A 27,191-nucleotide genomic window follows, 5' to 3' on the forward strand; every position below is an offset into this window, starting at 1 on the left:
GCTTGGCTTCTCTGTACGACATCATTCTTTCCCGGCGTCCCTCACTCGAGAGATTCCTTAGCCGTTTCCCGCTAACAGATGCTCACACTCCAACTCAAACCTCTAATCTACTTACTCAAATTTCTACTCCAAATCAGCAACGGACTCAGGAGCAACCGGAAACGTCAAGACAAGAACGCCCTGAAGTTCGTAGAGGAGTTGTGAATATGAGTGAGCAAGATCAGCGAATGCTTCGTGAAGAGACTCTTCGCCGCCGAGGTGCTAGAACTTCCCGGACTCAGGGAAGAGGCGGTAGGTCGATTAGAGCATCTCGTCCACCTACTTATTCTTCAACTGCTCGGAACGTCCGAACTCAGCATCATGAGGATTTTTCGGATAGGTGGCTCAACTTTAGCAATCGTAGACAGTAGAATAGTCCTTTGTAATGGTGTAACGCATTCTCGTAGGGCATCGGAATTGTATGCCCAACAAGACTTAGTAAATGAAATTTCGCTTCTATCACTGCGTATTTACAGTTCAGCGATTTTTTATTTCATTTATTGTACTCGTCCTCGGTCTTATGAAGTAAACTCTTCTTTGACCGGACTTAGTTAGTGTCCTTATTTGGCGAGTTTTATCGCTTGGATTGGACTTTCCCTAGTTAACCGGAGTGGTTTTCGGCTTATTGCAGTTCGTTTCAGACGAATTGCTTGTTTCTTAAGCTGAATTGTGGAATCTTGTATCTTCCTTAGAAGCTTGGACTCACAATTGTCTTTAATACATGCTCTAAAAAAAGGGGATCAACCTTTAAGGAACAATATACCTCAGTAACATTTGTAAGAGACAAAACGCACATAACCCTAGGACCGAACTAGACACAAGAACAATAAAAATATGAAAGCATATAACCCTAGGACCGAACTAGACACAAGAACAATAAAAATATGAAAGCACATAACCCTAGGACCGAACTAGACACAAGACTGACCGGACCTTGTCTCTTACAAATAGAACTTCTTGAGGTTGGAAATATGCCATGTTCGGGGTACTTGTTCTCCTGACATGTGGGTTAATTTATAAGACCCTTTTCCCAGGACTTCTGACACCCGATACGGACCTTCCCATGTGGGTTCAAGTTTGCCCAGCTTTTCTGCTCGGCTTACTTCATTGTTTCTCAATACGAGATCTCCCACTTGAAACTGCAGCTTTTTCACCCTTTGGTTATAATACCGGGTTACTTGCTCCTTGTACTTGGCTTCTTTTATGAAGGCCAATTCTCTTCTTTCTTCGGCAAGATCTAGTTCGGCTCTCAGTCCGTCGTCATTCAGTTCTGTTGAGAAATTAAGAGTTCGGGGGCTGGGTATGCCGATCTCAACCGGAATTACGGCTTCAGTGCCGTACACTAGACTGTACGGAGTTTCACCGTTGGAGGTTTTTGGTGTAGTTCGGTAAGACCATAGGACTTGAGGAAGATTTTCTACCCATTGTCCTTTGGCTTGTTCTAACCGAGCTTTTAATCCTTTCACCAAAGTACGGTTTGTTACTTCCGTTTGTCCGTTTGCTTGTGGGTGAGAGACTGAAGTGAACCGCTGTTGAATATTCAACTCTTGGCACCAATTTTTGAATGTTTTGTCAGTAAACTGAGTCCCATTATCTGAAATGAGGATATGGGGTATGCCAAATCGGCAAACTATGTTCTTCCAGACAAAATCTAATGCCTTTGAGCTTGTTATCGTAGCTAATGGTTCAGCCTCCACCCACTTTGTGAAGTAATCCACGGCAACGATCAAGAATTTCATTTGCCGGGGAGCTTGTGGTAGTGGTCCTACTATGTCTATGCCCCATTGCATAAAAGGCCAAGGGCTTTGCATAGCACATAGATCAGTCTGCGGCGTCCTTGGGATATTTGCATGGATCTGGCATTTCGTACATTTCTTAACTAGCTGTACTGCTTCTTGTACCAAAGTTGGCCAATAATATCCCCATCTCAGAACTTTTTTAGCTAATGCTCTAGCTCCGATGTGGCTACCGCAAGATCCTTCATGAACTTCTCTAAGGATGTAATCCGTCTCTTCTGGTCCTACACATCGCAATAACGGTTGAAGGTAGGACTTTCTATATAGGACTCCTTCATGAAGTTCATACCGACGTGCTCGGCATGTGATTTTCCTTGCTTCTCTCTTATCCTCGGGCAGTTGTCCTTGATCTAGATACTTTAATATTGGCGTCATCCAGTCTGGTGAACTGGTTACTGAGTGTACTTCAGCTTCATCAATGCTTCTGTGCGGTAATTCCTCCACCTTTGAGCTCGGATATGAGGCCAACTTACTTAAAGTATCTGCTCGGCTATTTCCCGCTCTGGGAATGTGGATTATCCGAAAATAAGAGAAATTTCGGCTAATACTTTGCGCTTTGTCCAAGTATCTTTTCATCCTTTCACCACGGGCTTCACTTGTACCCAGCATGTGATTCACTATGACTTGTGAATCACAATGAATTTTGAGAGATTTGACAAGTAGATGTTGCGCTAACTGAAGTCCGGCAAGAAGGGCTTCGTATTCGGCTTCGTTATTAGTGGTTGGGAATAAGAACCGAAGTGAATAAGTTACTTCGTGTCCGTCGGGAGCGATAAGTAGAATACCAGCTCCACTTCCTGTCTTATTCGAAGCTCCATCTACGAATCCAATCCAACAGTCCGGCGGCTCTACTTCGGGTTTCTGGGGCTGTGTTAGTTCATCATTGGTAAGATTTTTCTGTTCGGCAATAATATGGATTGCCTGATCGAACTTTGCCTCTACAAGAAAATCTGCCAAGGCTTGTCCCTTGATGGCTTTCCGAGGTAGATATTCTATTGAATGTTCTCCCAACTCTATGGCCCACTTGGCAATTCTGCCTGATGCTTCTGGCTTAGTCAAAACTTGCCGAAGTGGAAGATCGGTTAAGACGCATACTTTGTGAGCATAGAAATATGGCCGCAGTCTCCTTGCTGCATTTACTAATGCCAGAGCAATTTTTTCCAGAGGTTGATACCTTGTTTCGGGACCTCTTAATGCTCGGCTTGTAAAGTAGATAGGACGCTGTTTTAGGCCTTCTTCTCGTACAAGCACCGCGCTAATGGTTTGATCTGATGCTGCTAAATATAAGAATATCACTTCGGCATCTGTTGGAGCAGAGAGAGTAGGAAGTTCGGTTAAATAACTTTTGAGTTCGTCAAAAGCCTTTTTCTGTTCGGCTCCCCACTCAAACTTTGGTGCCTTCTTCAAAACATTGAAGAACGGCATTTGCTTTTCGGCTGCTTGGGAAAGGAATCTATTCAGTGCGGCTAGACATCCAGTTAGCCTTTGCACATCATGTATGGACTTCGGCATTGCCATGTTCTGAACAACTTGAACCTTTAGGGGATTTGCCTTGAGTCCTTCCTTTGAAACCCAACAACCCAGAAATTTTCCCGAATCTACCAAAAAGGTACATTTTTGGGGATTGAGTTTGAGGTTGGCTTTTTTGAGCACGTCGAGAGTGGATTTGAGATTGTTTTCGTACTCCGAAGTGCTTCTGCTTTTAACAACTATGTCGTCAACATATACTTCAACCTCTTTTCCGATCAGGTGCCGAAATAGCTTATCTACCATCCTTTGATATGTGGCTCCGGCATTCTTTAAACCAAATGGCATCTTTTTATAAGCGAAAATACCGAAGTCAGTAATGAAAGCCGTTTTTGAAGCATCATTCTCATCCATTAAAACTTGGTGGTATCCTTTATACAAATCAAGAAAACAGAAAATTTCGAAGCCTATCAGAGCTTCTACTTTTTTATCTATGTTGGGAAGGGGGTAGCAATCTTTAGGACAGTGCTTATTTAGATCCGTAAAATCTATGCACATCCGCCATCCTCCTTCTTTTTTCTTGATCATCACAGGATTGGCCACCCAAGAAGGATATTTTACTTCAAATAATACATCCGCTTTCAGTAATTGGCGGACTTCGTCATGGATGACTTGATTTCTTTCTGCCGCAAAGAGCCTTTGCTTCTGTTTTATAGGTCGGACTGAAGGATCAATATTTAACCGATGTGTAATTACCTCGGGAGACACTCCAGTCATGTCCGACGGAGACCACGCAAAGACATCTTTGTACTCTTTGAGGAGCTGGATGGTCTTTTCCCGGAGTAGAGGTGTTCCCGCGAAACCGATCTTGACCGTTCTGGATGGATCATCTTCGTATAACTGAACTTTCATCGAGTTCGGCTCCGGTGTGACTTCGTTCATTTCGCCTGCCTCTGACTCCGGCTGCTGTGATTGCTATGCTTGATGGTGCCGATCTGATTGTTCGGCACTTTTAAGCGCAATCTGCAAACATTCTTTTGCTCTCTTTTGATCACCTCGGATGACTGCTATCCCTCCTTTAGTGGGGATCTTGATTGTGAGGTGATAAGTAGAGCAAATGGCCCGAACTGTGTTGAGCCAGTCTCTTCCCAGTATAATGTTATACGGGGATCGAGCTTTTACCACAAAAAACTCGATCACCGTACTGGAGCTAGTAGGCGCTCTTCCTACCGTAATCGGAAGGCTGATAATACCTTCAGGGCGGGTGTCCTCCTGGGCGAAACTTTTCAGAGGAAGTGGGGCCGGACTGAGCCGAGCTGGATCCACTTCCAGTTTATCAAAACATTCTTTAAAAAGAATGCTAACCGACGCTCCTGTATCCACAAACACTCTGTGGATCAGTTTGTTTGCCACTCCAGCTTGAATGACAATAGCGTCTTGATGAGGAGAAATGGCCGGGACGGGATCTGCATCTGAAAATGTAATTACTTCCTCCTTCTTCAGCCTTTTATGTGTTGGCTCCTCTCGATTGAAGCCTCTGCGCTCTGATTTTAGAGACGATTTAGTCTTCCCGGCTGGGAGAGCGTCAATAGTCTGGATCACTCCATCATATTGCGGCTCGTCATCGTCTTCGGGATCCTGTTGCCTTTTAGGATCCTGAGGAGCGCAGTTCGCACTTCTCTGTTTCTTATTCTTTTTCGGCGGCTTGCTTTGGTATTTTTTTAACGTCCCTGCTTTCACAAGAACATCAATATCTGCTGCCAAATTTCGGCACTCCTCGGTATCGTGACCGTGGTCTTGATGGAAGGAGCAATATTTATCCTGACTTCGGCGCGTGGCCGATTTCGTCATCGACTTTGGTTTTTCGAACATATCAGAATGCAGTTCGAAAATTTCCGCTCTCGACTTGTTCAATGGTACGAACTGAGAGGGTGGTTTCTCAGGATTGAGACGTGGTCCCAATCTGTCTTGTACCGGTGCCCTTTGAATTCTTTCAAAAGGAGTTCGGCGAGGATGTCCCTGATCGCTGTGATCGGGCTTCCTCTTGTCTCCTCTGGAAGAGCTGTCTAAAGACCGTTTTCGACGGTCTGCCTCATCAGCACGAGAAAACTGGTCCGCAATGTCCCACATCTCTTGAGCTGTTTGCGGACTGCATTCAACGAGCTTTCTGTAGAGAGCTCCTGGCAGAATTCCATTTTGGAATGCCGAAATGACAAGTAGATCATTGAGATCATCTACTTGTAGGCATTCCTTGTGGAATCTTGTCATGAAGTCGCTAATCTTTTCATCGCGACCTTGACGTATAGAAAGCAGCTGAGCCGAAGTGATTCGGGTTTCAGCTTTCTGGAAGAACCTCCTATGAAAAGCATCCATTAGATCTCTGTAAGATCTAATGCTACCTTGAGGGAGGCTATCAAACCACCTTCTTGCGTTCCCGATGAGCAGCTCGGGAAACAGCTTACACATATGAACCTCATTGAGACCTTGGTTCGCCATATTATACTGATAGCGTCCCAGGAAATCATGAGGATCCACTAACCCGTCATAAGTCACTGACGGAGTTCGGTAATTCTGTGGCAACGGAGTTCTGGTGATATCATCCGAAAATGGAGTCTTCAGCGCTCCATACATAGCGAATCCGACATCTCTACGGTATGGTGGAGATGGAGTTCTCCTGTGATTTCGGTAACAAGGAGGAGAAGGAACATATCGGTGGTGAGGATTCTTTCTCCTGGAAGATACGACACTACTGCAGTAGTGACTTTCATGTCTGGAGGGGGAGGGAGAATCCGCCGTTTTCTTCTCCGGCTTCTGGCTCTTTTGCAGGAATGTTAAGAACTCATCCTGCTTCTCAGCCAAGAACAACTTGACAGCCTCATTCAAAGCGAGCTGCTGGGGAGGCTCGGTGCGATGACTTTTTGAGTGGTTTGTTCTTTCACCGTGAGAACTGGAGGCAGATTTCTCCCGAGGCTGTTTTCCAGACCTACGGGCTGGACTAGCTTCCTCACGTTCATCACGGACGGAAGTATGGGTATTATGTGATCTGGTACGCATTTTTTGGTGGAAGAGGATCAAAAACTCGCTTTTATCACAGTTTTGGTTTTCTGTCGTTTCCCACAGACGGCGCCAGTGATGATTTGGCGAATTTTTTATGGGAATAAATGCAAGTAATAAATGAAGATCACAACACTGAAAATTACGTGGTTCGATTTACTGAGGTAAATCTACGTCCACGGGAAGAATAGAGGGCAAATTTGTATTGCTTGATCTCTTACAGATTACAATGCTGATTTGCTATATGAGATTCAGGATCTAGAGAACTTAACCTTGGTCTATCTGATCTAAGTTCTATTTATACATTCGAACTAAGATCGTGGTTTGCAGCCCTGGTAGGGGGGTTGATAACTGCTTAATACCACTAAATAGATCGTGGGTGTAATGGAGGTCGTGGAGATCCTGCATGGGTCCACTATCTCCTTGTTCGGTCGAATACTGAGACCGAACTGCTGAACTTTGCCGATCAGCTTTTGCCGATCTGAGAGTTGAGCTCGATTGGTCGGCTTTTACCGAGCTATAGGCTGTGACCGAACTCTTTGGTTGTGCCGAAGCTTTTGCCGATCTGAGAGTTGAGCTCGATTGGTCGGCTTTTACCGAGCTATAGGCTGTGACCGAACTCTTTGGTTGTGCCGAACTGATACTCTTTCTTGGGTTTTGGGCTGATGGGCCGTCACTGCTATTGGGCTCGCAATTATTGTTTAGTTGTGTAGTTCGTATCCCATCAGTATGTGCGTAAAATTAAGTATTCCTTCTTCGGTCCCGCAAATAAGAGTTTGTAGCATCAGAGTAAAGAGATGAAATAATATTTCATTTAATGCATTATGATTTTCTTTTGCTTTTTTTTTCTTTTTTTAATGTTGGATAGACGACAACGTCATAGAAAGCACAATATATATTCTTGCGTTTTGGGCGATTTTGTTTCTGGCGTTGGTGGAAAGTGAGTTTAATGACAAAAACGTAAATTTACATCTTACTCTACAAACAATTCTATCAAACATCTCGTTTTCATATTGTTTTTATTATATCTACTAAGCGAGTTAGTACGATATTGTTTTTATAAAGATTTTACGCTTAATTTTTATCTTAGTTTATTTTTTGGAGATAAAAAGCGGGAATAACCCGAAAGTCTAAAAAACAAAATTACCTATAATAGGAGACACCAAATCTGTCCTGAAAGTCTAAAAAAACAAAATTACCGATAATAGGAGACACCAAGTCTGTCATACAGGAGCCGGATACTAATGCCCGACGGAGAGGTATCTAAAACATGGACTCCCCGATGAAACGTGTATGCATAGTGTGATAAGTAGTCGGCAGCAAAGTTATCTTCTCAATGCACATGGCGTATCACAGTGAAATCAAAGCCCGAAAGCAGATCACAAATTCGCTAGTTATCTTCTCGATGCACATGGCGTATCAGTTATCACAGTGAAATCAAAGCCCGAAAGCAGATCACAAATTCGCTTCACAGTAGAGCGGCAGTTGATAGAGAGTTCAAACTGTCCCAAAATCATGGAGACTGCCACAAGATTACCACTTTCTACCTTCAGTATACGCACTGGCGGATCCAGGTGGGGTCGGGCGGGGTCGGCCGACCCCACCACCTGCCCCGGGGTGCACCGGAAAGCTACTTTCTTCGGCCTCCGACCCTACGGCGTTCACGTCTCCGCTCCCACCTCACGTCCTCACGCCGTGTGAGATGTTGAGGAGACTGATCAGAGAGAAAGGAAGTGAGGTAGCCGGATGGGTAGACTGTTGTCGAGAACGAAGGAGTTGGAGGGGAAGAGTCCTTCCGCGGTTTTTGTTTTCGAAGAGAAAGAGGAATGGTATTGGAGATGTCATTATTGTTTTCTCATCCCTATATTCACTCGTGAAATAGAATAAACCGGCATCAATAAATTTAATTAAATTTAAAAGATTAAATATCTTAAATATGTTATCTAATTGTAAATGGGCTTAAATATTTTTCTTTATTTGAATTAATTCTTAGAAGTCCATTAAAAATATATTCTCATCTTAAAATATCAATTAATGTTAAATAGTAGTAGTAATATTTTTTTACAGTATATCAAAATCTAACTTATCTAAATTAACCACCTACTTATATAAAGTAAATATTTCTTAATTTCTTCTACTCTTAGTTTTATAATTTAAATTTTCAACCTTATTATTTATATTCAATTTTTTAAATCTTTAAAAATTTGGTATGTTGCAGAAAATTTATGCTATGTGTATGTCATTTTTTTTTGTCAAAATACGTAGTATAACATAATTGTTCTCTCTTACTTTATTACTCCATCCGTCCCGTGTTACTTGCACTTATTTCCTTTCTGGGCGTCCCAAGTTATTTGCACCCTTTCCATTTTTAGTAAAAATTATCACCTACAGCCGTAATATTTGACTTTGCTATACACTCATTCCTTAATCTCCGTGCCGAAAAGGAAACGTGCGAGTAGTGCGGGACGGAGGAAGTATTTATTTGCATATTTGTTTTATCTAAGATCATATTTTATTCTTTCTTCAGTTAGCTCCATAAACGTCTTTTTCTTAAATTCTGTATCCAAAAGAAGCGTCTCGCTTATAACGGGACGAAGAAAGTGGAGTATGTTGTTTTAAGATTATCGATACTCGCATGAATTATTTATATTAAAAATATATTTATAAAAATAATTAATTTAAATAATTATTTTAAATAGATATTTACTATCTTGTTCGACCCCACGATATTTTGTTCCTGGATCCGCCATTGAGTATTCGAATCCCAAGTCTCTCCCCAAGATATAGTACACCATATCTCAGCTAGCAAGATGGAGCAAACTCCTATATTGACGACAAACCCATGCTTCCAAATCTCTGCACTATCTCAAATCAAGCCACCACCAAAAACACAACCCGTCCCTCGCTCCAAAGAAGCATCTGTATTCAGTTTTAGACATGGTCATAAAGCCGGTCTCCAGCCCACCAAAAAATCAATAAAATCTAATTTGTTCGAGCTATCAAACTTAAGTGGTACTCCAAAAATCAATAAAATCTAATTTGCGTTTGATTGAATAAAGAACTCCAATTTTTTAAATTTTGATATACAGATATCCATTTATTGAATATATTACTAGTAGTATCTTTAAATCACCTGATTATATAAATACTTATGTAAATATTCATATGTTTTTTTTTCAGATTTGATTTGTGTGAATTTTTTTGAAATATAATGTGTTTCACTAATAACAAAGTATATACATTTATATTTTAATTTACATCTTTAAATTTATTTGATTGACTCGGTTAAATTTGAATGAGTTTATACATATTTAGATGTTAATGATCGAATATATTCCAATCTTCAATAATTTTATTATTTATATCCTGTTATCAATTCTATCACAATCTTAATCATCAATTATATCTTTGTATTTTTAAATGCATCAATTTCACCAGTCAGATAATTACTACATCAAATTAACATTAAAATATAATCGGACATAATTTATTTTGAGAAAAAAATAATGTAGGAGTAGTATATTTTCAATATATCGTATCACGATTTAGATAATAATAAATTGTATTGATTAGATTATAAATATTTGAGATCGATATAGTAAATTATCAAAATAAAAAATACAGTAAATTTTAAAAATAGACAGCCCTATATCTAATTATATTCGACCTAATCAAAAGAAAACCGCCTCAATCTCGGAATAGAAAAAAAAAATCTCCCACGCTTACGCGCATCTAACCGTTGATTTGTCTCCACCTACTCATATCTGAACCGTAGATCAACCAACCCTCTGCTCTATAAAATGCCCTGCAGCTACACGGCTACAAGTACTGTGTCTCTACCTCCCGTTTACTTTTTCTTTTGTAGGTTTCGATTTACAGCTGATCGTCGATCTCGTTGTATATTCGGCGTTTGTATTCACCTTTGATTTTCTGCTGCCTGCTTTTCTATTTTGCTGAATCCACGGCCAATCGATGAAGATTTTATAATTTTCTTCCGATCCTCCGTTTGAATTTACGCTGGGCTGATTTTTGTGCGCTTTTCTGCTTAGATGAAGCTCGGAGAGATCTGTTTTTTCAGAAACCAGCTGATTCGGTGAAATTTGTTCATTGATCTGCCCATGGTATGTCCTTTTTCTTAATTTTGATTTCTCCTATTTGTTTCAGATTTTGTTGATTTTGGTTGGAGTTGCTTTTAGTTTTTCCTTTGATGGTTTTACTTTCCGTGATTGAGTTGTACGACTGGTGATTTTTGTAGGTAAACGATCTTATTCATGCTCAGCCGAGCACGAGAGGCTTTCCATACCAGAAATTGTCATTCATCGTCTCAAAATCTGGTGAAACTTGATTGGTAAAACAACGAGAGATAGTATAAATGGAACTCTAGGTAGTGTTGTAGTCGTATGTAAAAAAGTGTGGTGTGATATTTGAGACTCTGAGAGAAGAAGAGTGGGTGAGCTGATCGGCCTTTACCATGTTGGGTGCGCTCGCATGGTAGGTCACCACATAATAAAAGCTATTTTTTGTGTTTAGAGGGGAGATGGTACGGTGATTTTTCCGGCTCTCCCCTCGTGTGCGGTGTCCTTTATTTTTTTTCTTTACCCCTTTCCCCTTCGCCATCATCTACTTCAGCACTCATAACCCCATTAACAGTTTCGGTATTTGGTAGCTTTGAATGGTTACATTTTGAGCCAATCATTCAAGACCAAAACATGATATTAATCCACTCCCTGAGGGCTGGGGCCGACAAATTCACTGATAAGGTACAAATTAGCACTCTGCCCTTTTATGTTACTAATTTTCTACTTATCTTGTCTTTAATTCGGTAAAACTCCTTAAGTTCCAAGACCTCAGGTACAACTCAACATCTCCTTTTACTACGGTAGTTCATCTGATTTACCAAACATGCTCTGAAAACAGAGACTGTTACTCAAGAGGCAATTATGTTTCAAATTTTATCCATCGCTTGGTATCTGGGTTCCACGCACATGAAATCACGCACCACAATAATTAGCACATCAAGTGCATGGTATCACTGCAGGCTCATGCCTACTACCACATTTCCTTATGCCATTTGTATCTTTATAATTGTTAACCAATTTAATTCTATCTATTGTCTCTATCAACCTTCCAATCAAAACCAATGACTCGATGTGTTTATCTGTTTGTCTACAAAGTTTACATTTTGAACAGTATGGTTTTGGCTTTTTTTGCCTTCCATTCAAAGTCAAAGACTGAATGGGTGTCTGGTTTTCTACAAGGTTGTACATTTTGAACAGTATGGTTTTTGCTATCTTAAGCTATTACTTTTTTTTTATTATATTAAGGCTGTTGTTGTGGTTTGATCTGAAACACCTCTATTAGTTTTTTATTTGGATGGAGTATAAAGCTTCCAGTTAGTGCCCATGTAAGGGAATTCCTTTCCTTATGTTGTGAAGGCACGGCTTTGTACTTTTTAATGTATTAGCTATTGTGAACCATACTTCTTTTGAGGTTTTGCTGCTGTTTCTTAGCGAAAGGCGTGAATGAAGTTAATGAGAATTAGTTTCCTGGGCTGATTCCATAGTTGGATATGGAATATGCTGCTACTGCTGAGTGAGCTTCTGATATTGAATGAACCACCTCAAGGGTGATTGGTTGTTTGTGTTCGAGTTTATGTGCTGCCCATTGAATGGATGATATTCAACTGTGACTTATTGTATATTTCCAAGGTCATGAATGTTCCATAGTTTGAAGATTTTTCTCCCATCAACTGTTGCACTAGATTGTGAGGCTGTTCGAAAACTCGAGTCTTGATTAATTGAGTTCTGAACATAGAATTTTTAGCTCTTTTGGCTGAACTGGTTCTTTAAATCTGTTAAACAGTTAGCTGGTTTTAAGCTTTCCTCTTGTTTCTGCTTCTGTCTGTAAACACTATTCAGCTGGCCAAGTGTGACATTTGATGATGTTAGAAGCTGCTGGGCTTGAGAATACTGCAATGCCCTTTGCTCCACCCCATTGGTATTGTGTTAAATGAACTCTGTATTCTTTTTTTATTCTCCTTATTGCCATCGGTATTTTGTTAAATGAATTCTATGTTATTTTTTATTCTCCTTATTGCCATCTTTGCTCATAGTAGGAGTACATAAGTATCCAATAATACAGTATCAAAATGTACTTGGTTTAATTTGCTAGCTGTTTTTCCATTTGGTTGTTTTTGTATTGAATTTGTTACTGTTTCCTAATTAAGTGTTGATAAAGTTTTAGAAGTATTTTATGCTTTTGCTTGCTGTGATTATGTGTTATGGGTGCGGTAGTGAAGTAATAGTCCCAGCAGTTGTGAGAACCAGTTACAATATTAATGCATTTCGAAATACAACACAGGATGTGTAGAGGAATCTTAAAATGGGAAATGAAGATGCAAATTGTGATTCAAGAAGATTAAAGTGTGAAATATGGACAAATGGGAAATTAAAGCTGAGCTCCATTTCTGGACTAGTATTCGATGTAAAGAAATCGATTCAAAGGTTTTGTCCGAGTTTGGTGTCATTTCTGAATCTATGGGCATAAATAAGGTAAACTGGTGTTGAGTTTTGTTATGATATATGGATGGATCCATGAGCTCAGAAATGGCAGAGCGCTCAATGACCCAAAGGGGGCATTGAGAGGATGGTGGTTCAATTCCACCTGGATTCCTTACATTGTATAAATACATAAACATATCACACTTTTATAGTTTAAAATCGCATCATTACTTATCTTTCGCCAGAGAAATATATTTGTACAAATACAAAACTTTTGTCATTCTATCGAGTAAAATAAAATTGCCAGAAAGAAATGTTGAGATGTCTAATTTCTGTACCATTTTTATGGTTTTGAATCTTTGTTTGATAGGAGCCTCTTGAAGACGAGGATCATACATAAAGTGAACTGCTCTTGAAGACAAGGAGTCAAGGACCATACATAAAGTGAACTGAAACTGATGCTGAATTGCTGCTGGAGAGGTACAACGAGTCTAGACATCAGAATTTTTTTTCTATATATTTATTAATATGTTTATTTAATTTGTGAATAACAGAAATTTGAATCCTAAATAAATCCTGAAATTTTAAAAATTATTACTATATAATTAAAACAAAAAATGGAGTATTAAATAAAACAAAAGTATAGAATATATTAATATATACTTTGCTAGATAATTAAACTTAAAAAGGGGGAAAGTAGAAATAAAAATGAGAAAAATAAAATGTAAATGAAGGAAAAGACAAAGCAAACCTTTTTTTAAAAATCCTTCGACATTGCCTCTGTCGCATCTTCTCTCTTGTAAGTCATCTAGACTCCTTATCGAGATTATCTTGATATTATCATTATCAACAAAATATTTTTTTTTCAATTTTTTCTGTGTATCAAATTCTTTTTTTCTATTTATGATAAGTTTCTTTATAATAATTCTACTTTTTTACTAATTACACTCAACTATTTTCTTCTCTTCTACTTTATCAAACTATTTTCTTCTCGTCAATTTATAGACTTAAAATTCATATTATGCATTACTAGGACTCTTGGAGTATTATTTTTCTGATGTAGTGTTAAAACTTCAGAAATTACATACTACTATGAAAATATCCTAATGTAGTGTAATTTATACTGATGCTACGCTGCAGGAGAAAATTATGAGAAAATATTCCCTAGTACGGACATACCGACATTCCCTCCATCCTAATTCCTAACTTAAATTAATTTGTGTGAATTTTTAATCTCTCTCTTTTTTTTCTCTTATCTTATCTCTTATCTTTTGCTACTTTATTCTTATTTATCTCTTACACTTTATTATTACTATTTCTTCTACATTATCTTTCTCATTTAACTCACTAAAACATTATTCTTAACCTTGTGCCATATTAAACGCAACGTCTGGCTGAAATGAAAGAAATAACAATTTTATGAAAATTCAAGACATACATTACACAAGTACATTTTAATTCTAGAAAAGCATCAATTTTGCTCTAAAGATTGAGGTACAAGGAAAAGAGCAAATTGTTAGAAAATTATGACGTTCTACTATTTTAGTAATATAGTGTATTAAATATTGTTAGTTGTCAATTAATTGATGTGTGCACTCAACTATTTATAGGCCTAAATTATTTTAAATAATATTTATAATAATAGGAAGTATAATATGGGACTTTTTTTTTCCTTTATGGCAATTTTTTTATTAATATATCATTGTATGGCTTATTATAATGTGTGACTTTTTTCCCTTTTTGGCAATTTTTTTTATTAATATATCATTCTATGGCTTATTATGTATTTAATCCCAACCGCAGCAGATATATTTGATTGCTAATAATTAAATTTCATCTATTGCATTTCCCCAACAATATGGCCCAATTTATTCATTCGTCATAATTAATAATGTCCTGAATTGTGAAAAAATGTATCCACAATTAAATGCCACATTCTATTTTGATATTTTGAGTAAGTTATTTATCATTCAACTAATTAAAAGTAATTTGGTATTACATTTTTACATGATTAAAACCTAAATTTTAAATCTTATTTACAATACAAAAACATATTTACATGATTTAAATCTAATTTACACGCCGAACTCAAAGAATAAAAGTAAAGTAATTTTTTAAAAAATAGTAATATTATTGTACTCCTATCTTTTAATGGATTACCCGAAATTGACAGATTTCTAACAGGTCAGTCCGATAAGGACACAGACCCAATAAAGCTTGAACCAAATTCATTTTATCTCGAAATTGCCATACCTAAGAAAAACATTAAAAATTTAAATCGTAGAAATCCAACATTAATATGAATGAGGCAAATTTAAATAATAAAAATCCAGCATTAATTAATAGGGATGGGTCAAAAAAAGTCAACGGCTAGTCTTATCTACATGGTTGAAAAGGCATATCAATATGGCTATATAAAGGTGATGTAGGAATGAGAAAAATCATTAAGACAATATACTTGGTAGTAGTACTCCTAAATAGTAGAGTAGAAATGGGAAAGGTGTGGGCAATATTGATGGTGATTGCAATGGTTTGTGTGTCAATGGCATCATGTAAGGATTGCAGCAGTCGGTTTAGTGCTCCATGTGATGCTGAAGGACCTCAAATATGCATTCCCAAGTGTGAAGCTGATTATGGTTCCAGGCTTATAAATTCTTTTTGTGTTACCTATGGTGGACTCAATCCACAATGTGGATGCTCTTATACTTGTTAAATTCCATTTCTCAACTTAATAAAGAGGATCGCATTTCACCTCATGATTCTACTACTCTTTTATGTTATTCACAAATTTAATTTGCTAAAGATCCATTTTGCATACACAAGTATTTGGCTAGAAGGGATAAATTATTGATTGCTTATTTTAATATAAATGAAATTGAGAAAAAAAAAATGGAGAATAGAAAGACGAGAGAGAAATTAAATAGATGAGAGAAAAAAAAATAGGGAAGAAGAAAAAGGAAGAGAGAATAATAAGAGGTTAGAAGCGATAGATTATCTAAAAAACAATGCGAAAGTACATCAAATGGAGTATAATTCATCCTAGAGACTTGTGATATTATTAGATACTGAAAAATATGCAAGACTCATTATCCCATTAGCCTATGTTTAGTAGGGTAGATAATTCATCCTAGAGATAGAATTCTATAAACAAAAATAGTATTTATGAATGTGATTGATAATTTATACTGATGCTACTCTACATAAGTGCACACTATTTCTCAACAGACAAAACAAGCTATTTACAAGTACTTCTATAAAAAAATTTACAGAGTCTTCAAATATCATTTCTTTTCTTACTTCTGTATTTTCAGTAACACCATCAAAGAAAAATGAAAAAAAAAAATCAAGAAACTCTCAACTTCAAAATGCACACTGTAATGGTAGAGGTCCTTTACCCAGACTATAAAAGCCGCCTCTTGAAGGTCCGGGCAGTCGTCTGGTAAGTACGAACCAGTAACCCAACCCCAATCCCGACTCCAAGGCACACCCCAAGCCCGATTCCTACACCTACTCGGACCCCTGCATTGAACCAAGATAGCTCTCCGTCTTCACCTTCAACATAGTCAGCCGGTCTCCAGTACAAGTCGTATTCTTCGTCGCTTTCCTGTTTATATCGGTTGTAATCTGCCAGCTGAAAGACCAAACAAGAACTCTCTTTAGCATCAACATAGAGAATTTAGCATCCAAACACAACCATGTTTGGAGATCAAAATTACCATGAGAGCCAGTAATATACTATCCCCTCCCATCCCGGTTAAGATGTCACACTTGTTGATGTAATTGAATGTATTAATGAATAATGACGGTTTAATTTTTCAAAAAAGAAAGTGGAACATCTATTTATTTTGGACCAAAATCGAAACTATCCATGTTCAAATGTGTCATTACTCTATCAGACATGGCAAATTAGATTGCAAACGAAGCTAAAAACATCCCTAGAGATGTAGCATCTCCGTTTATGATAATTAAATTCCTAACGAGAAACGTCTAGCGCATGCCAAACCACCAAATCTACAGTAGCATTTAACAAACACTATCCTATCCTGCAAAGAAGATTGGCCTTCAAAGGTTTCAGCTGCAAAATGAGACATGGTGGGCCCGGAGTTGAGGTCGACCTACCTAGTATATTCGATGAAGGGCCATACATGTATGTTTTTAGCAGCAAATGATATTATAGGAGACAGCAAAAAAGGGTGTCAAACTCTATCACTTTAATATATGTGCCTGCCCATACCTAAGATATGTTGAGGATAAGATTCTATTATTTAGCTTATATTCAGTCCCAACGATTGTCCCAATAGAAACATGTTTCACCAGAGGAGGCAGGAAAACAGCCATAGTGGAGGATATGGTGTGGATAAGATTAACAAAACCCAAGTGCATCCCAATCTTGAATAAATTATACACAGAAACTAAGTACATTTAGATGATGAGTATTACTAGCTATTAGTCGAAGCGTCTTAATCTAGGTTTTTAGGTTCTCATGGAAAAGTAGACAACCAAGAAACTCATGTCATTATTTGATAATACTAAGCTAATTCAACATATCAGAGGATGAATATAAGATACGTTGCATAGGTCGGAACAAGACAGAAAATATATATACATTACCTGCAGATCGTGCTCGGATGCAAGATCCTCACGAGATTCAGAAGCATCACACTCAGGGATTGAATGCAAGACACCCTTTCTGTGTTTCTTTCGGTGATTAAGCTGCACGCTCTTGGTTAAAATGACTGGGGTTCCTGAGGAGGTACCTGCCACGTAAACTTCAATCGTAGGAGACGAAGATTCAGAATCCGTTATCTGCTTCCCTTTCAGAAATCCAGTTCCAGCACTGATCACAGGTTCACAATTCATACACCACTTTCTAGCTGCATTTGTCGAATCCCCAACACCTCCATTGCTACTCGACATTTCCAAAACCCCGGAGATCACAAGATCGTCCTTATCAAAAACCTCGAATCTCACACTTCCTGTAAACCTTATACAATCTGTACTGACAAATGTGGCCTCTTCTGATTTCTTATCAACCCTGTCGCGTCTAAGAATAGATGAGACCCCCTGTGATTCCATCGAGCATCTTACTCCGTTCACCTCAAGGACAGAGTCCATGGAAGCAGGGATGTGGTTGAGGGTTAGGCATTCCGGGGTGGCATCATCAACCAAGAAATTGCTGATTCTAACATAGAACACTCTCGCATCGAACCAATGCAATGAAAACCGACCACCGGATTGGTACAAAGGGTGCCTGATAATCTGTAGGCCTTGATCACTCACACTACCATTGCTATGAAATTCATAAGAACTCCCCATCCTCTCTCACTCACTCACTTAACTTTCACCACATTCTTTTACAGACAATTGATAAACTTGGATGAATGAGCTGAGGAACCCTAATCTGAACAAGAGCAGTAAATCAAATAAATCCAAAAGAAATAAGGTAAATGGATTGAATAAGCTAGTAATAAGGCCAAACATCTCTGATTAAAAAAGAATTATATGAAACAACAGAATGAACACTGATTGCTTTTTCCACTATGTGAGAAATTCTTGCTAAAAGCTACATCTGTAAGAGAAAAATGAGCTGATGCAAACAAATTGCAATATAACTGAATATTACCCAAAATTGAGATTATGTAACCATTCAAAACCTAATCTTTTCCAGAAATTCAGACAATAAGATTCAAGCCCTGAAAAATATAACCGAATTGCATCAACCAGTTTTCCACATTCAAGAAAATACTTTTGTTGGAAAGGGAAAAAACATATAGTGAGAAATTTCTACAGATAGTATATTATCCATTGTGCACCATCAAATGATGAAACGTATCCCTGAAGTCTCCTACCTTTATAACTTCATCTCTCTTTGTCACACCAAAACCTCAGTCCTAACACTAATGTGGAATTTAAACAAACTAAAGAGAGAAACAAAGGAGAGAGAGAATACACATGTCACAGAATGACAGAACCCAGCCATTCAACTCATATAATAATTCAACAAAAGAAAGGGACAAAAAAATCACTTAAAAAGAAAAATGAAAGGTCAGAAATTCCGGAAGTGATGACAGCAGCTTACCCTCTTTAATTTACATGGAAAGAATTTCTGGGCTTGGTGAAAATCACAATCTTGAAAATAATCTCAAGAAAAGGAATACAATCAGCCTATGATCTCTCAAATCGCTTTCCTGCTACAAGATGGGAGCTTTTTATTCAATACTAGTAGTTATTTTTTTTGTGTGGATGAAAATGGAATATTATGACACCCTTCTTTGGAATTATACCAACAATCAAAACAAATATCGCCTTTGGTTTTGTAATACTCCTTAATTTTCTTGATTTCAAAATTCATACGAGTAGGCAGAGTTGATGAAAAGATCCTAGAGTTGGACGGACCTGACAAGTTTTAAATTAGCAGAACACTAAAAATATCTACAAATATTTTATTGGTACAATCAAAAGAATGCACATACATATTCTTATTTGTTGGTGACTTGGTGAGGTAAGAAAAACGAGTGTTGATGGAGATGGGGGATTAATCCATTCGTTCTTATCCGAAGATTTGGAGTTTACGAGGTCGGTGCCTTACATTATACTGAAAGTGATGTTTATGGATTTAGCTATATTTCTGAAAAATGACTTTCTCATTTATGTGGTTCTAGGATTTTCAATTCCGATATTATTGACTGATAAATTCACGATTGAATTATGTACACATATATGCATCAGGAATAATGAATACTACTCCTTGAATACTGCCTCCGTCCACAACAAAAAGAAAAAAACAATAAATTAACACTGCAATTAATAAAATTTAAGCATATTAATAGGGAAAATCGGGTTTGTGGGGGAGTTTACACTAAATATTACGTAAATGTACCCATTTTGTTATCTATTCCACAAATGGGAAAAACGCCAACCACATTGGCGTTTTTATTAGTAAATACGCCAACGTCATTGGCGTGTTTTTAGGTAAATACGCCAACGATGATGGCGTTTTATACTTGTGCCGTATTTTGGGTGTATGCTCTCGGATTGTAATTACGATTAAACACGCCAACTTGGTTGGCGTGTATAAATAAAAAAACGCATTTGTAAATGGCGTGTTTTCTTTGTTGAAACGCCGAACATATTGACGTTTTGTAAAAGACGCCAACCGGAGTGGCGTATTTACTTAATCATGAAAAACGCCATTCTGAGTGGCGTGTTTAATCAGACTGATATACCAGGCGTTCCTCCCCCAAATCGCGAAAACCTCACAACACACAGCCTTCGCGATTTCTCCAGCTGCGCGCCTTCTCTCCGTGATTTCGGCCTACATTCATCAATCGGTGCTATTTTCCCCCAAATTCATCTATTTTATTCGGTTAGTATGCTTACCTTTTACATAATTATAGTAATTGGTGGATAGCTAGGGTTTGTAATGGGTTGTGAATTGAGTAGAAATATTATGCATTTTGGATTGGTTGAATGATATTATTGTTGATTATTATGTTGGATTGTGTTGGGTTTAAGTTAATTTGTGTATAAATTTGATTATAAGCCTAAACCCTAGGGTTTTTATAGCTAAAAAATTGGGCAAATTGTTTTGATTTATGTGGGTTTTGGTTGATTAGTTTAGATTGTTAAATTTGTTTAGGTTAGGCAAAATTGAAATTGGTAGGTTGGGCGAATTGTTAATTGAAATTGTTAATTTTGTGTAGGTGAATTGGTTTATGATTTTGAATGTGCAATGTTGTGTAACTTGCTTATTTGATGTTGGTGTTCAATTTTGTGATATTGGATTAAATTGTATCTAATTATTGAAATGGTTTATGGTTGGTTATTGTTGAATTTGGTTTATGAAATTGGATTAAATGTTATGGTTGGTTATTGTTGAATTTGAATTATGTAGGTAAATTATGGCATCATCTTCAACCTCTCGTCGTCGGCTTGCATGTGGTCCTGCGGATCCATCTGTATTATATTTTCAGAGACAACACGTCTCTAACAACATATGGGCAGGAGTTCCATCCGAAGATGTACGCTGCCGACGATTTGAAGGAAAAATTTGGGATGTTCCCATCCAGCAACATGTCTTGACAATAGTGGACCAGATGGGGTTTGGGGGTATGTTAAGGTGTGGTAAACCAAAAGAAATTGACCACCATCTTATCACAGCTCTGATTGAACGTTGGAGGCCAGAGACTCACACGTTTCACTTTCCAGTCGGTGAAGCGACTGTGACACTGGAAGACGTGGAGGTCTTATGGGGCCTGAAAGTTGATGGAGAGGCTCTGACAACTTACATCCCCCCGACGGACGCGGGATATTGGACGGACAGGTGTATGGATTTTCTAGGATTCATACCGGAAGCATCCGAGTTGAAGGAAATGGCTTTTAAGCAGACGAGCTTATCGCGCCAATTGAGGATTGAGCTGTCTAATGACCACGAACACTACATATATGCTCAGCGGGCTCGTATCTATTGTCTGCTATTACTTGGTGGTCTGATGATCCCCAACGCCACCGGAAATAAAATTCCGTTCTTCTACCTACACTTTTTCATGGATATAGAACGGTGTTCTACATATAGCTGGGGTGGGGCGACGCTTGCTTGCTTGTACCACAATTTGTGTGAAGCGGCCGTTGGTCAGAGGACGGATGTAGGGGGAGCCTTAACTCTATTACAACTTTGGGCTTGGGAGAGAATCCCAAATATTAGACCGAGGATGCTAGATCCCGTGCATACAGACTATCTACCATGTGCAAGCGCGTAAGTTGTTCATTAATTGCGTTTTTAAACTTAATGTTCATCAATTTTCGTGTTCTTCGCTCATAATTTAAATTTTTTAGATGGAATGGCCCGGCGTCATATGTAAAAGCACCCGGACATTGTGTTGAAAATTTCCGAGATCAGTTCTCCATGATGCATCCTAATCAGGTACTTCATATATTTATAAAATGTTTTTGGTTTTTTGTTTTTTGTTTTTATGGAAATTATTTTGAAAAATTTGTATCACATGTAGTTTATTTGGAGGCCTTATCTCCACCGGGAGTTGCCGGAAAGTTGTGATGCCGGTCGTCCTATATGGATGTCGATCACAACGCTTATTTGTTGGAATCTGGCTGAGCCACACCTGCCACACCGAGTGTTGCGCCAATTCGGGATTGTCCAACCGTATATCCCGGATCTCCCCCGGTTCCACGGTTCTGATTTTTTGAAACAGGATCGCCGTGGAAAAGCTGGTCGGAATTGGGTTCAATGGCACGCCAATTATATACAGGAGTGGGACAACAGACACTTTACGATATGGACTGATCTGGAGGACAGTACTGAGCCTGTTGCAACGGAAGAATATATGAATTGGTTTCGCCAGATCACTGTGGTGTATTTAACCAAACCCGGCGTGCATGCTGAAGAGGGATTCCACGAAACCGCATCTTCTCATAACTTTACGGTACATTATTCATACTTAACTAAACCCTGATTACTTATTCAAATTCATATTATGATATGTACTTAACTTTGAAAAATTGTAGGTGGAGACGCTTCACAAAATACGTCACTATCTAAGTGGTCGAGCTGCGACAGGACATTTCTGTCCGGATATGGAAACCATTTCGAGGATGGTTGAAGAAGGACTGCAGATATCCGGGGAGCCTCAGCTGATGGACTACCCTCCTTCGCAGCGCTCTGCAATGGACGTGGACGTACCCATAAGGCAAAAGGCAAAACGACGAACCAAGCAGAAAACCGTCCGCGGAGAGTCGTCATCTCAGTTCGTACACGACTCCGATGACGATTTTGAGGACCCACCTCCACCGAGCTCTGCACTTCGAGGCCGTCATTCTATTAGCCATACCGGTGGTACCGGAGAAGATATTGGCCTCAGTGATGTCCCCGCTTCTCCACCGCGGTCGTCTGTGCAGGAGGATCTTGAGAACGCTGTTGTTCAAGATACTCCTCCCTCAAGGATCCCTAGATCTACATCTACTATTGGGAAGGGGATACGGCGTCTGTTTATGCGGAAACGTCGTGACGATTGAACTAATTTGAACTCTTGATATTACTGTAATTTGATATTGATGTTTTTTCATTTGATTTGAACTCATTGATTTTAAGTCTTTATGATTAAGTATTTGGATGTCTGAATTATTATTTCCTAGTAGAAATGAAAATGAAAACAGGCAAATAAAGAGATATTGGCGTTTTTGTGTGAATGTAAGTCTTTGTGAAAAACGCCAATGCTATTGGCGTTTTTAAGTTAGTTTATATTTTTGCCCGTTTTGTCTACGACGAATGCGGACATTCTGAACAAACACGCCATTCCCGTTGGCGTTTTTAATAAGACGCCATTCCCGTTGGCGTGTTATTTAAAAACGCCATTCCCGTTGGCGTTTTTAAGTTAGTTTATATTTTGCCCGTTTTGTCTACGACGAATGCGGACATTCTGAACAAACACGCCATTCCCGTTGGCGTTTTTAATAAGACGCCATTGCCGAGGTGCCGAGCCAGCGGCCGAGGTGCCGAGCAGGCGGCCGAGATGCCGAGCCAGCGGCCGAGGTGCCGAGCAGGCGGCTGAGGTGCCGAGCAGGCGGCTGAGGCTTTTTAATAAGACGCCATTGCCGTTGGCGTGTTATTTAAAAACGCCAACGCCATTGGCGTTTTTAAGTTAGTTTTTTCGTTGCTCGTTTTTTCTACGCCGAAAGCGGACATTCTGAACAAACACGCCAGTCCCGTTGGCGTGTTTCAGTAATAACACGCCATTCACGTTGGCGTTTTAAAGTGAAAAGACGCCAATTAAGTAGGCGTCTCTTCAAACACGCCACTCACATCGGCGTGTCCTATAAAAAAACGCTCCCACAGCTAAGAGTTTTTAATCATTTCATCATTATTCAATATATAAGTACATACAAATATTACCCTATACATTAGTCCAAATCTTGCTAAATACAGAAATCCAATATTACACAATGCATACGTTCAATTGTCTCGCCTTTTCCGCGTAAAAAAGCTACGGATCCCCTTCCCGATTCTGGCGGTTGAGAGTCTAGACGGAGGAGTCTCTCGCACAACGACATTCTCTAAATCAACCCCAAAATATTCGTCTCGCACAGAAGACCGAGGTGGAGAATGTGGGACATCACTGAGACCGATGTGTTCGCCTGTACCACCAGTGTGGCTGACAGAGTGACGACCTCGAACTGCAGATCTTGGTGGAGGTGGAGGCATAAAATCGTGATCGACATCATCAGTGTGACTGACAGAATGACGACCTCGAACTGCATATCTTGGTGGAGGTGGAGGCAAAGAATCGTCAGCGGCATCATCTATCAACTGATTATCCATCCTTGGTGGAGGTGGATGCAAAAAATCGTCAGCGGCATCATCTACCAACTGAGTATCCATCCTTGAATGAGCATTCGGGCAGTTGCGCCTGTCGTGACCTGGTTGACGGCAATGTTTACATCGGCGTCGGGCTCGTGGCTGGTCAGCTTCACGGACATCCATCTGATTAGGAATCCTAGTAGTACGGTATCGACCGCGACTTTTAGGCATTAACTGAGCTCGTGAACATTGCAAAGTCCATTCAGGCACGGCCCAATAATCTTGGTGTCTGGGTGGATTGAACACCGTAGAATATTGGTGTACCCAAACACTTGTGCGGTATACGGGATCAACAAGCGACAGCATGTTGTCGTTTCTAAAACGCGCAACTGCCGCTGCATGTGAACATGGAAGTCTCCACATCTGCCACTTTTGACATTTGCAGTGCGAGTCCAAGTACTTTACCTTCCACTTATTAGCGCCCTTTCCACCAATTCGACGCTTTGTTCGAACCACATAATGCCCTGCAATTGTGTTGGGTGCTCTCACATTATGCAATTGACCTTTTGCATCATTTTTGCACACCTTTTCATGCGCCCACGGGGTAAGTGGTGTGGCACACTGTGTTGATGCAATTGACCGGTCATTGAACCATTCTATTGTCCTCCAGAATATCATATCAATGCAAGCTTTAATTGGGAGTTGTCTTGCGCCTCTCAACACATTGTTGTAAGATTCCACCATATTAGTGGAAACCTCACCCCATCTTTTGTGTTTGTCATACGCCAGATTCCATTTTTCTAACTCCACGGCATCAAGGTACTGCAAAGCCTCGTTGTTGACGTTTCGAAGTAAACGACGTCTGATCTTAAACTTGCGCTTCTTGGTAGCAATACCAATTTTCCAAACAAGTCTTTTGACCATGATACCTTTGTGATTCTGCAAAACATTCTTTCTAACATGTACCAAGCAAAATCTGTGATGACCCACATTGGGTTCTTCTTTCCATATGGGAGAATTCATTGCATCTATGATTCCCACATGCCTATCAGATATGACACATATTTCATGCTTTGCTACATGAAGTCTAATGCGTTCCATAAACCAATTCCAACTTTCTTTGGTTTCCTCATCAACAATGGCATATGCAACAGGCAAACATTTCTTATTAGCATCAAATCCAACGGCAATAAGAATTTTACCTCGACATCGTCCACGTAGATGAGTTCCATCAACCGTTAAAACTGGTTTGCATAGTTGAAAAGCCTCCACAGCTGGTCCAAAAGCCCAGAATACGTACTTGAATACCTTGTTCATACCATTGCTTAATATGTCATCGTGCATCCATTCCACAATTGTGCCAGGATTTTGTCTTTGCACTTCATTCAAATAAGCTGGTAAAACTTTGAACGACCACTCCCATCCACCGTATACAAGCTCAATCGCTGTCCTCCGAGCATACCATGCTTTCTTGTAACTAACTTTGACATGAAATCTATTTTCAATATCCGCCACAATTGCTTTTACCTTGTAGCAAGGATCGTTTTCTATCTGATGGCGAACACTCAACGCTATCATACCCGACGAAATATTAGCGTGACCATTATAGTTACGATCCCCCATGCAAGTATGAGCAGTGCTGAACACTCTAATTTGCCAGTGTTCATCATGCTTCCTCAGTGTTGCTCGGCACTCCCACAAACATGGCGGTAAGGACTTATCTTTCGGATTTCCCTGTGGCCACTTACAAACTGCATGCCATCTCTTTCCTTTACTTTCAACAACTGTATATTGTCGGATTTTTTCCAAATGCCAATGAGTCACAGCTGCCTTCAATTCCAACTTCGTTCTAAATTTAGTATGCAAACCGACATTGGTAGGATCCTTTTCACTCCAATAATGCACACTGGGATCATCACGCTCAAAGTTTTTGGGATCAAAACTATCATATGGACCTGGTAAGGTGCGAAAGTAGTTGATTCCAGGCTGTGGGAACTGTGGAACTACTCTTCCTCCAACTGCCCTTCCACCAACTGATGTTTCTCCAACTGCTGTTTCTCCAAGTGGAATGGATGGTCTTGAAGCAACAAATTGTTCATCATCCGACGGATCACCATCCGAGTCTGTACTAACCGTGTCGGAATCTTCAGAATTATAAGGTGATTGTGGATCAAGAAAGTCGGCTTTATCAGGACCTATTATGTCCTCCACCACATCACAATTGTCACGATCCCCTAAATGCACGCCTCCAGCTTCAAAATCTTGTGTTGCAGCTAAATATGGTTCTTCGGCTCTCGTAGACGTACCAACATCAAAATCTTGTGTTGCAGCAAAATATGGTTCTTGGGCTCTCGTTGACGTACCAGCATCATAACTTATGACATGATGACTATGATGTTGAGTAATTGCCGAATACTCAACATATAATTCAATTACACCTCCAATAACCATACTCTCACTAAACATTAGTTGCATGCATACTTCTTCTAGTTGAACACCTATAAACGTGACTCCGGATCCAAAGCATATAGTACGTTTCCATATTATTTGAATATTGTTTTCATATATGCTTATCCCCATCCTTTCACAAATTTTTTCCACAAGGTCATCGTACGAAATTGTTTCATCCAACATAATGAATCCTTTAGCAAAAGGAGGATCATACGAAATAACTGCTCCGGGAATTATCTTTCCACCCCAATATAAATTGACACACCACGTCATACTATCTGCAATAATGTAAAACACAAATAAATATGTATTATTTTTACATTCATCATTATGTAGAGTCAGCCAAAAAATTGACAAAATAATTCTATTAAATACACTACAATATGTATTATCATAACAATCCATAAAATATACTATAACATATAATAGCATAACAATTGGTCAAAATATTTCCATTAAAATATATACTATCATAATAATCCATCAAAATATTAGTGTACCCATAATAATTGGTCAAACTATTATATTAATTACACTACAATATATATTATCACAACAATCAATCAAATATTG

General features: G+C 39.0%; 1 protein-coding gene and 1 long non-coding RNA gene across 5 annotated transcripts; one reads left to right on the forward strand and one right to left on the reverse strand.

Annotated features, from left to right (window-relative positions):
- Positions 1 to 10,196: 10,196 nt before the first annotated feature.
- LOC121753308 lies at positions 10,197 to 13,415 on the forward strand. Of its 2 annotated transcripts, XR_006040388.1 has the most exons (4): positions 10,197 to 10,477; positions 10,612 to 12,353; positions 12,717 to 12,907; positions 13,227 to 13,415. It is a non-coding gene; the product is annotated as an uncharacterized LOC121753308 (long non-coding RNA). The 2 variants fall into 2 exon arrangements; XR_006040386.1 differs by lacking the exons at positions 12,717 to 12,907; positions 13,227 to 13,415 and having other exon boundaries at positions 10,612 to 12,419.
- A 2,600-nt stretch (positions 13,416 to 16,015) lies between these two features.
- Positions 16,016 to 19,368, reverse strand: LOC121753317 (uncharacterized protein At1g01500-like). Of its 3 annotated transcripts, none has more exons than XM_042148578.1 (3): positions 18,936 to 19,368; positions 17,468 to 18,257; positions 16,016 to 16,487 (listed from the first exon to the last, which is right to left on the reverse strand). In XM_042148578.1, the coding sequence occupies exons 2-3, from the start codon at positions 18,170 to 18,172 to the stop codon at positions 16,257 to 16,259; spliced, it is 936 nt and encodes a 311-aa protein (XP_042004512.1). In that variant the 5' UTR covers positions 18,173 to 18,257; positions 18,936 to 19,368; the 3' UTR covers positions 16,016 to 16,256. The 3 variants fall into 3 exon arrangements, with proteins under 3 accessions (XP_042004512.1, XP_042004528.1, XP_042004519.1); XM_042148594.1 differs by lacking the exon at positions 18,936 to 19,368 and adding an exon at positions 18,706 to 18,910; XM_042148585.1 differs by lacking the exon at positions 18,936 to 19,368 and having other exon boundaries at positions 17,468 to 18,699.
- Between the last annotated feature and the right edge of the window lie 7,823 nt (positions 19,369 to 27,191).

The sequence above is a fragment of the Salvia splendens genome, chromosome 1, assembly GCF_004379255.2.
Source record: "Salvia splendens isolate huo1 chromosome 1, SspV2, whole genome shotgun sequence".
Lineage (NCBI taxonomy): Eukaryota > Viridiplantae > Streptophyta > Magnoliopsida > Lamiales > Lamiaceae > Salvia > Salvia splendens.